Here is an 11,843-nt window from a genome sequence, read left to right as displayed (position 1 = left end):
TCTGCGAGTATATCTTATTTAAATGGTTCTGACCGTGATAATTTTGGCTCTGGCCTATATTTTCGACAACTTTGGGAATACTTGATTTGAAGCTTTCGTGACTGCAAGGATCCATACTCTTTGGTTCTATTCGGTAAAGTCACGTAGGTAAAAAAAAAGTCTGGATTTTTGTTGGTTTATTATTTATTTATTTATTTTTACCTACGTGGCTTTGCCGAATAGAACAAAGAGTTTGGGAATACTGTAGCAAAACATGACCCCGCTGATATTTCCCTGAAAGCACGACTCGGGTCCACGTGTGGCGTGCCGCGCACCTGCCGATGGAGACGACTCTTTTTGTTTAGTTCTGCCCCCATAGTTAATAAGTTTCATCTCTATACTGCTCAGGTGCGTGCTTCCACAGTGGGATGTGGGCTCCCGAAAGTGCAGTTGTGACCGCGGGTGCTCGCGACCAGGTAACCAAAGTGCATGTAAGGACCGTCCTGTTATGAATACAACAAAAATGAAACTCCCAAACCAGGTTCGAGAGTAGAGTCCTCAAAACGCGACGTTCCTGTAGCCATGGCGATAAATGGTGCGTTAATCAAAAGTAATTACGAGGCAAATTACATCTGCATTCACTTCGGAATTACGGACGAGTGCACACGCAGTTTAGTCATCACAATTTGACGCCGAGCCCCGCGTCTTTTGTCCCCGCTGTAGGGAGCGCAATTTGGGTGAGGATTGGTGTGGGGGGGACAAAAATTGAACGAGATGGTGGGAGGGAGCTGGGGGTGGATTGTGGATGGTGAAGGGTAAGGGAAGGGAGGGTGCAATTTTCCGCCTAAATCGCCAAACGGAAAATTGCGCGGTATTCATATTTGGGTGGATGTGCACGTATTGAGTATATATTGGACGACCCGGCTGCTTGCCTCGTGCAGTTTTGTGGCGCTGGTGTTGTTTGCACAGGGAGTGAGCGAGCGCGCTATGGGTAGGACTTGCTCTTGGGCTAGAGCACAGAAAAGTTAACAACAAGTTGTATAGGGCTCGCTCAAGTCTGCTGTTCTCGTGAAAAACAGTCTCAACGTCTTTCTATCTTCACTACCCAGTACATTTTCAAGGTACCAACGTTACAGTGTTACAAATGTCGTTTTTGATTATTATGTTTTAATATATATGCTTATACGAATGTGTTTGAGAAGCTGCATTTGTTGTTAGAATAGTCTGTATTTATGACTTGCATTTTTTTAATAGAAATTACATTCTATTTACTTGAAATTCATGCATTAAGTTTAAAACATAAACCACTAACTAATATATGTATTAGATGTTTTAAACTTTTACTTTGGCACTTTTCAAAATATTACATCTCCTTATTTCTTTAAGATGTTAATGTTGCGATATGCAATATGATAGAAAATGTCAGCAAAACATAACCCTCTCGTTTCGAACTAAATGTGTTGAAAATGGTGTGCATGATAAATGTGCCGATGCTCCAAACCCATAGCAGAGATATGTAATTGAAATGTCTGATCCACAAACCTTCACATTGTAATTGTATTTGTGAGAGTATGATAAAAAATAATATATTTTTTTCCGTAATGCCATAATGTGTATGGTAACAGGTGAGATACCACACTCTACCGGACAAATAACATTCAACTAACTATATATTTTTTTATTTTACCAGTGAAGGCCCACTGAGCTATATAGCTCTTTTTCAGAAGCGACGTGGTCACATGATACCTCATTGAAGTGGCCATATATGTAAATGTACAGCAGCCAAATAATCTAAACGTATGTTTCTAAATGTGGAAGGAAAAACCTGAGGACCCGGAGAAAACCCCATACAACCACGGGGAAAACATGCAAACTTCAAATATACAGGCGTCAGGGTCGAAATCGAACCCACGACCTCCTGTATACCAGGCGAGGTAGTTAACATCTCGCCACCTTGGCGCCCATGAGCTTTTTAGGGATGTCTCATAATTCAGGTACACTGCCTGAAAAGTCATTACAACAGACTCAAATATAATGCTGACTGCCTGAAAAGTCAAGACATCTGCATTATATTTTCAGTGGTCAAATTTACCAAGATTGTTCGGTTTTGTTATTACCAGGCAAAGGTGTGCAATAGCACTAACGGTTATAGGCGCATGAGATTGGCTATGGAAGCAATCCTTGTTTCTGGACTATAAAACTATTCTAATATGCGTGTATTAACATATCAAGGCAGTTCCATAAATTTGTTCAAGTGGATTTACCGTTGTGTATAGTTTTCAATGCAAATTTAAATTTGTACCCATTTGCCAGAAAGTTCTGCATTTGCATTAACGGTACAGTTCAGTGGCTACGATATATTGTCTGCAATAATGTTTTATTGCATCTCATCGTAACGGCATCGACTACAGAGTTTGCAATTTAGCTGCTTTATTATACTATACATACATGTAGGATGGCCGGGTGGCACAGTAATACGTAACACTTGTGTCTTGTAGCAAGAAGGACCTGGGTTCGATTCCTGACTCGGGCATGATTCTGTGTGGAGTTTGTATGTTCTCCTGTTTTGCATGGGTTTTCCTCTGGGTTGTCTAGTTTCCTCCCATAGCTATAAATGCATACAATGTAATTGGCATTAGTCAAACACCTCAATGCAGAAACAGGTACCTGCAAATGACTTGATTTGGATTGCACATAGCAGAAACATCACCCATAGTGCGAAAACTTGGCAGAACCCTCTTGAAAAGGAGAATTGAGACTCTGTGAGGCTTCCTTGGGTAAATTAAGGGCGTTATTATTATTTAGTTTGAAACGTTTAAATAACATTGTGAAATAATATATATTTATATAATCTGGTAGTGAGTTATCAGTATTTAAAAAAATGAGCATTACAGTAATAACATGAGATGAATGCTATATTTCGATTTAAAGCTTTCGTGACTGCAAGGATTCATCTTCTTTGGTTCTTTCGGTAAAGTCACGTAGAATGAGAATAAAATAATAAATTAATAAAATAAAATAACACAATAAAATTATCACGACGTTTCGGCCACAACACAAGTGGCCTTCTTCAGGTGAAAGCAACAAACCTGTCGGGACGACAGGTTTGTTGTCGGGACGACAGGTTTGTGGCCGAAACGTCGTGAGAATTTTAATGTTACTTTATTATTTTACTATTTTATTCTCATTCTACGTGACTTTACCGAAATAACCAAAGAAGATGAATGCTATTGGTTACATAAAAACTTTTAGAAATGAATTGCGCACAATTTAATCCACTGAATAGTGGCATTCCCGTACTAATTTCAAATGTAAAGGCAACAAAATGTATTGTTTAAATTTCATGAATTCCCAGGTGTATTGTTATAAGTTGGGTGTCTGCTGTTTAATCAACATGTACAACTTATTTGCAGATGCAGTGCAGCCCGAGACTATTAATTTGCCTCGCTCTCCTGGTGTTGGCGGCAATCGCAGAATCTCACGGGATGGTTCTGACGGTAAATTGAGAACCCTCTCGTTCCCCACACTACACAGAGACGCAGATACAAGGTCGCACGAGTGCACATAGCGAAGAAGCTGGCTTTGGATCGCTCAACCACTGCTTCTCTCCATACGTGCAGAAACATTTTTAATTCTGACTCTTGAGATCGGCATTGCTAATGGGTATATGTCATAATCGCTTATTGCCAGTGGTTGAAGTGGGCCGGTGTACGGCGGTACACCATACCGCCACTGCTCAGAACACCAAAAGTCTGCTGCCACTTTTCACAACGTTTCATATTCCTATGCCATGGTGTTTCTGCAGGATAAATAGGTTGTATACTGGGACATACACATTTCCATTTTGTCTGCTGCTGATTGCCACTCCCGATTTGCTAACACTGCTTGCTCAAAATGCTTGTGCTAAATGTCCATAAACATAGCCTTGCAAGGAATATGAATGGACAGTTTTAGCAAATGTTTCACCTGCTCTCTCTGTCACTTTTGAACTTGTACATGTTTGACCCATCAGGAAAAGGAGAAAAGAGGATGGACGCTGAACAGTGCAGGATATCTGCTGGGTCCCAGTGAGTAGCATACGTTCAACTGACGAGTTCTCCTTTTAAAAAGATTAAGAAATGTAACAAATTAAGTATAAGTCATGCACATATATGTACGTATGTTTAACTTCTTTCGCACTGTACATAGCCAATTGTGCTAATTGGAGTTGCGGTTTACACCTTAATCACCCAATTAACACAGTGTCCTCAACAGCCAACTACAAGCCAACTAGATGATCGTGGGTCACTATCACCATCCATATTTTACAAATGTGAGAATAGATACAGGGGCTGAATATTACTGAGAGAGTGAAATCGCAGAAGTTGCAATCTCGCGCGCATTTTAATGTTTCGAGTTCATATCGTTAGGAGGAGGATCTCTGCTCCAAAGGCACGTGTGAATGTCATGTTAATGCCACCATGAGATACGTTTTCTTCCCGTGATCGTGCATAGCCTAAGCACGGCACTATCCTTGTGATGAGATGGAACACAGAGCATGCGTGTATCTGCAGCAGCTATGGATCAGCACCGAACTCTCAACGGTTTGGCTGGCAAGCGCGCGGCCTTTGAGGAAACCTTCAATACATTCGGTAAATGCGCATCAATCACAGCTGCATCAAAGACATTTGCAAGTGCGATTTTGCTTTTTAAGTCAATGTTAAACATACAAACACAATATTCATGGAAGCTGGTTCGTAAGTGCGGGTGTTCGTAAGTCGAGTATTTTGCACGTCGAGGACTACCTGTATAGTATGATGGCACAAGAGGCCAGGTCCATTCATTGGGCACTAATGGTATGTTTCTATATCTATAGGAAATCGGGCCCAAGCCGAGCTGGGAGATTCCAAGTATGGCCAGCACGGCTCGTGTCTTGATACAACCTGCAGTGCTACACGGCTCCATGGGCTCGAGCCCCGCCCCTCAGTCCCACCCACCCCTTCCTCCTCCCTTGCCTCCGTGGTCGTCGGAGGGAAGGGATCTTAACGTTGTTTGGTCTTTAATATCATCAACAAATTACTCCAATCTGGCCGTGTAACTATTTGACTTGCGTCACAATTAACCGATCCGGTCCTCTATATTGTGCTCTGATATGTACTTGATAATATGGAGTTAGTTTATATAAGTACAAAAAATAATCTCCCCAAGGTTGTAACAAGGCAAGAACCAAATATTTAACCGATTGAGTTTTGTGCAGTCATTGGCGTTTGGGCTGAGACTGTCACGTGTACTAGATTTGTGAATTCGGTTCTCAGCAATTTAGGCATCGCTCGCACGCCACTGATGGCACGCCACTGATGGTTAGCCGTGGCCGGGAATTGGACACGGATCCCTTTGTTGATAGCGCAGTGTGCTAACCACTGCACCATCAATCCACTTTCAATGGAGCTATTGCTACCAAAATATAAGCACAGGTATATGGTCAAGAACAGAATACAGCCATGGAAATACCAACAATTGCTTGTAAGAGCCCACTGGTGTGCATATGTAAACCTGTAGACTGTTAATAGAATTAATTAATTAATAAAAATTGCAACACTTGAAGGCCATCAGATGATAGTTTTACTATCAAATGATAGTTTTACTATCCTCGTTAGAGGAGTAAAATTCTATTTGCTTACATTTTCGCAATGTTTTGTAAATCAAACTTTGCAATTACAATTTTTCGTGTCACTTTAGCAAAAAGAAATGGAAAGCCCGAACAACGTATCTTTGACATTGTTTTTTTTTAATATATAACTTTAGCAAAAAAATCGACGTGGTTATATGGCTGTAGACGTTGTATAGCGGCACTAATCATCACTCGTGACTGCGCTTCGTGTGATTTGTCTTTATGGATTACGTTTTATTGCGTCAATGCACTGGATACATTTTATCTGCAATCACTTAAAAAAGTGTTTTTATCAATACATCGCGTAGTAATAATTAAAGCAAACATTTCATATAGGTGTATATTTTTTTATGCCACAAGCCTTCTTGTCAATCCACTGCCGGATGAAGCCCTTCCTACGCCACGTCTGTCGTGGGGCCTGTTTGACCAAACTTCGCCGTGTTGCGCAGTCCAGGCTGCTGAAACAGTCGGGGCCCCAGGACCAGTTCAGATGTCACTTTCCACTTGACCTTAGGCATGGTCGGGAAACTAACTCGGCCCGCTTGGTTCAGAACACTTTGTGATGACCACTGCATCGCTCCTCCAATGCTCACATTTCAACCCCATGTGGATTCATACAGTAATAATGTTTGGAAATAATAAAAGAAAATAATGTGCTGAAAACTGCCACAGAATAAGTCACGCGTGTATTATATTTGCAAATGAAGATAAAGGTGCATCCCTGCAATTGCTCGGTCACGTCCCACTTTAATCGACAACATGCGACCAACCGTGGCGAACCCATTTTCTACTGCTGGGTCGACGGAGGCGATGAAATTTAATGAATGTGTGCGCACAAACTGATTCAACTGCACGTGCCCGGAGAACTAATCGGCGGCTCCAAGGATCGCAAGTCCAGTGCGTAAAACCATTGCACCGCTGAGGCAGCGTCGTTGTTATATGCAGGTATGGTTGGTAATATTTGCTTGTGTGCCCTTGGCAGGACAAAAGCCATTGCGGGTGTCAACAGAAGATGTTCTGCGTGCCATCATCGACTACCTTAATTACATGCACATGAAAGGTAAGTGCAATCCATGCTCACCTTTTAGCTATGGGCTTTTTATCTTTAATTAAAGCCTTGTGTCACCAACGTAATTTTTCCCAATATAATGTTCTGTTCGTGTGTGCTTTGGCTGCCATTCGAATTTTGTATCATCCCTGATTGCGATGCTAAGCGAATGCCTACATTAATTTACACGAATGCTAAATGTGAAAGTTTATAAGCCCATTCAAACAAATGTACCACCCCAGCGTTGAGCGAGCTATGGTTTCTGTATTTGTAAATGGTCAGAAATATATCTGTTGGTATTGGGGTGGCTCAGAGGTCAGAGTGCTGGGCTAGCACTGCTGAGATCCTGGGCTTGATTCCGGGTTTCAGCCACCCACGATTAAACCGGGTTCTTGAGTTGAGTCAGGCGATGGCCTCAGCCTGTTTACCAATAACCTCCTTCCTTTTCGATCTAAAGCTTTCGTGACTGCAGGGATTCATCTTCTTGGTTCTTTCGGTAAAGTCACGTAGAATGGAAATAAAATAAAAAATAAAAAAATAAAACATACAATAAAATATAATGTTTTATTTTTATTATTTTATTTCCATTCTACGTGACTTTACCGAAAGAACCAAGAAGATGAACCTCCTTCCTGCTTTGTGAATTTAAAATGTTGGTTTGAATGCTATGTTGCAAATAATATCATAATAGAGTCTGTAGGAAAGTAAAACCTCATTACGATGTAGGTTTTTGCGACCAATACAAATTTAGAACCATCGTTCGTAATTTGTGTGTGGGTCACATCGCGTAAGTATATGGATGGCGTGATCAAACCCAAAAACCTTTATTATGAACTTTTGGTTGTTGTTGTTGGCTTGCACCACATTGTGATTTTTGCACACAGCGTTTTAATAATTTTGTGTGGAATATTTGCTGGTTGAATTCCAGGATGTTTCTGTTGCACGTCGTCGCTTTGGGATGTTCTGTATTCATATTTTGTTTGTTGCGGTTGCACCCGACTTAAGAGCCGCATGGCTCACAGGGCTATACCTAATAAATGAAACTTGAAAACTTGAAACTTGAAGTATAAAGCCAAATGTTGCCATATATATTTCTAACACAGCCAAACAAATGAAGTTATCACACGAACACACGTGCCAATTGATATGGTTGTCAGCAAACCCATATGTTGAAAAGCAATTCACACGAAGATGTACCAATTAGATACGGTACAACGTTTCGCCAGAGATATCACCCAGCATCATCAGATAACCACCAACCTACTCATGGAGTGAGTGTGTCTCCTGGTTCAGACCTGAGGTGTTTTGACTTCATTGGCCCAGCCAACCAGTTGCTTGTGAAGTGTAAAAAAGCGATATGATGGGTTTTTTTAGGAAAATTCTTGTGAATAATTTTCCAATGCCATTCCCTGACACATGGGACATGCAGTGCTCTGTAAGATTTTAAAATGAACTGTACATCTCATGATGATGCCAATGGTGTAATTGGAATACATTGGGGAAAAAATACCCAAACTTTTTTTCATATCCAGTCTAAAGAACGATTCTGATCTTGTTGAATGCAGTCAGGGATGTAAGAGACATTAAGGAGGAATCACTCACATGTATTAAATAATTGTGCTCGTCAGTTATTCCCAAACTACTACAGTGCTGACAGCCACTTTTTGAGCACACCCCTCTGTCAGTAACCTGGCACAGAAGTCGCAATTGATGCAAGGGTTGCATATTCAATACATGCAGGTGACCTGGTCTACACAGGGTCACCTGCATATTCATATCGGCACTGTGTTTGCACCGCTTACAACTTCAGTACTTTCAAAGTGACCAAAATGCGCATGCGTTTTCCCTCCACCCCTCCCCCATTTCCGCCTCTACTTGGATCATTCGAGTGTTGTTGTTGCTGCTGTTGTTGTCTGTCTACATCCTTTAGAAGCAAGAGGACTGAGCACTATGCCGGAAGACTTCTTTGAAGATCTCCCGCGACAGCCCTGATCCCAAAACGCCTGTGTTCATCCCATCTAAGCACCGAGACTTGTGTATAATAAGCTAAAGACTTATATATGGGCCAGCGTATTATTAAGTGTCTCATTATCCTAGCTGCCGTTTGTGCTCTCAAAAAAAATGCATACTTCTTACCATTGCAGTTTCGTCGATGTGTCGTGTTCCAGGTTGTATTCAATTGGACGCAGGTTTCTTTCTCGCTGAGCAAGATTATTGTTACGCTTAGCTCGCCACGATCTCATGTAAGAATGCACGTCCAAGTAAACATGTCGTTGTGGAGTTTAAACCGCGGTGCTGTCGGTCGTGATTTATTGTTTCACTTGTGTTGCGTTTGTGGTCGGTTACCCTGGAAGAACCGGTGCATTCTGAAGTGCCGAGGTGGCGAGACGTTAACTACCTCGCCCGGTATGCAGGGTGGTCGTGGGTTCAATCCTAACCCTGACACATGCAGTATATTTGGAGTTTGAATGTTCTCCCCGTGGTCGTGTGGATTTTTCCGGCTCCTCCGGTTTTTCTCTCCACATTTAGAAACATGCGTTTGGAGTATTTGGCTGCTATACATTTCTACGATAAGCCACTTCATATTCCTGGTTCTTTCGGTGAAGTCACGTAAAAGGGAAACAAAATAATAAAAATATAAAACAATAGAATTCTCACGACGTTTCGACTGAAACACAAGCAATCATCATCAGGTGTGAAAACCACAGCAAGAAAATTCACACCTGATGATGATTGCTTGTATTGCAGTCGAAACGTCGTGATAATTTATTTTTTTATATTTTTATTATTGTATTGTTTCCCTTCTACGTGACTTTACCGAAAGAACCAAGAATATGAATCCCTGCAGTCACGAAAGCTTTAAATAAAAAATATAAGCCACTTCATTGAGCTATTATTTGTGGCCAGGTCGCTTCTGAAAAAGAGCGGCATAGCTCTGGGCTTTACCTGGTAAAATAAGAAAAAAATGTCATTTTCATTTAGTTTTAAGTGGGCAGTTGAAAAGTGTTGGTAAATGAGAGCTATACACACGCACTCACGGTTACTGCTGCCACAGTGGTGCCATGGTCAGCACACCGGACGTGCAATCCAGGTGCCGCCGGCTCGTTCTCCCGGCGCGGCAGTTGAAACATTGGTCAAGTTTATTACATCGCCCTCCCCCCACCCGTCACCTCTGTCCACCCAGCAGCATAAATGGGTACACCGCAGTTAGTCATGTTTGGCCTGGGTAAATTGTGGGTGCTCCTCCTCCTGCGAGACGCCTGATCGGTAGTGAAGAAAAGGCAAGCAATTTCAGAGCTGTACCTTTGCCTCACTGCCGTGCACGTACATATTGGCTATGTACAGTGCGAAAGAAGTTCAACGTACATATTAGCCATCGACCAAACGCCTGCAATGCACCCGATCTGGTCAGATCTGGGAAGCTAAGGAGGATTTTGAGGCTGAATCATGTTTGGATGTGTGCCTGCCATGCGTAACAGTGTTCTAGGTGGAGGGGCTATGTTGTGAGCAGCACAGGGCAGTGCAGCAACATCCATTGTTGTACCGTTCCTTAATGCTCCCTACGTCTATGTTCCCTGTGATAGTCGGTGTGGTGAAGTATGGTCTAATAATCCCACCACTCACATGGCATGGGGAGGCCCTCATCCAGGAGTAGATTGACACAGGTTCGTGCATGTATTCCCATCAGGCTTTAGTCCAGTATAGTCGCTCCTAACATGATTATGCTATAATATATAATTGGCACTTGGAGGAGCTTAAAAACGAGTTTAACATTTAAGAAATTAGTTGAGAAAATACATTAAGGTGCAACTTTGCTTTTTAAGTACAATATCTGATTTTCAAAATTCTTTGGACGTTTCCACCTACAAGCAAAGCATCTGGTAAATGTGTTCCATTCACCCTAGCTGACTTTTAACAAATGTGTATTGTGGGTTTGGGATGTATATAGAATGCATAGTCCCAGAGGTCAGGACTGCATTAAAGAGAGGTCTTGAATTGTAGATCCTACGATTATTTGTGGCCATCAGTCGTGTGAAAAAGCAATTGTCGCCTTTAAAATTGTAAGCACGGTTGAACAAAGCTCAAGTTCTGCTGGGCAGCATCCACGACACATCTGTGTGAGCACAGAGATAAGTGACCCTGGCAACGCCATGGATTGATCGTTGAGCCAAAGGAGAAATTATATATTTCTATATATATTTCTATATACACAGTGCTTATATAAATATACATGCACACGTTTACTAATTAATGTCAGTAATGCGATGGTCACACTACATGAGCAAAGAACAGAATCAGAATTAGTTTTTATACTGGAGGAATCTGATGATCTATGAAGCTCTTTTTCACAGATGTCCAGTAACAACTAATGGTTGAATGATGGGGGTAAAGAAAAAACTATCTATGCGGCGTCGTGAGAGGGGCGACAGTTGTCAGAGTTTGAGAATGATGATTATTTTCTTTGAAATATATATTTTCGGTATATTAATTCTGTGTTACTCAATGAGCGATATGCGTCATTGTTAATGTCAATATTGTTGACGCAGTGTCGGTAAGAGTTACATAAAGATCGGTCTGTATTGCGCATTGATCTGAACTTGAGATTTCACATTTCAATCAGGTGTGCAGCAAATAGCTCTAAAACTAAGGAAATGAGATGAAGTCTTGAGCCAATACCATTTACCGGGAATTAATGTACAAGGAGACCATGTTAAAGGACACATTTAACCAAAATAATTAAATATTACAGCATGCAAATATTGATTCACGTAGAGAGTTGATTTAAAAATAATATACAAAAATATAAATTTGAAATGTTTACTTTTGATATTGCCACTTGCCCTATGGCGCATTTTCAATCAGTATATATACGACTTGCAAGGATTTGTTGGTTACTTGTTGTCTGCTTTTATGAACACGGTTCACATCTCAATTCAAGTCTCCTTTCTTTTCAATCCGGTGCTCTTATACCTCCACGATGTAAACGTTTGTCTTCAACAATAGTATGGTCAATATGTCTGCCTTCTCTCGTGGCTTTGCAGAAAAAAAAAACGTTGCCTCAAATTATTTGGCCTCCAATATATTGTTCTGTTGTCAAGCCTTTTTTTCCCCCGGCCAGGTAACACAGTAGTCGAGTATGTTGCTCACAATTGTGATGAGCGTGAG

General features: G+C 41.3%; 1 protein-coding gene across 2 annotated transcripts; it reads left to right on the top strand.

Annotated features, from left to right (window-relative positions):
- The first annotated feature begins 800 nt into the window (after nt 1-800).
- On the top strand, nt 801-8,964 carry GAL (galanin and GMAP prepropeptide). Of its 2 annotated transcripts, none has more exons than XM_032948910.2 (6): nt 801-1,100; nt 3,393-3,476; nt 3,992-4,046; nt 4,533-4,610; nt 6,612-6,689; nt 8,608-8,964. In XM_032948910.2, exons 2-6 carry the CDS (start codon nt 3,393-3,395, stop codon nt 8,667-8,669), a joined length of 357 nt encoding a protein of 118 aa, XP_032804801.1. In that variant the 5' UTR covers nt 801-1,100; the 3' UTR covers nt 8,670-8,964. The 2 variants fall into 2 exon arrangements, with proteins under 2 accessions (XP_032804801.1, XP_032804802.1); XM_032948911.2 differs by having other exon boundaries at nt 867-1,100; nt 4,536-4,610.
- Nucleotides 8,965-11,843: the final 2,879 nt, after the last annotated feature.

Source organism: Petromyzon marinus, chromosome 7 (genome assembly GCF_048934315.1).
Source record: "Petromyzon marinus isolate PM22_M1 ecotype Great Lakes invasive population chromosome 7, UKy_Petmar_22M1.pri1.0, whole genome shotgun sequence".
Classification (NCBI taxonomy): Eukaryota; Metazoa; Chordata; class Hyperoartia; order Petromyzontiformes; family Petromyzontidae; genus Petromyzon; species Petromyzon marinus.
This window is presented reverse-complemented; position numbering and strand designations above follow the sequence as displayed.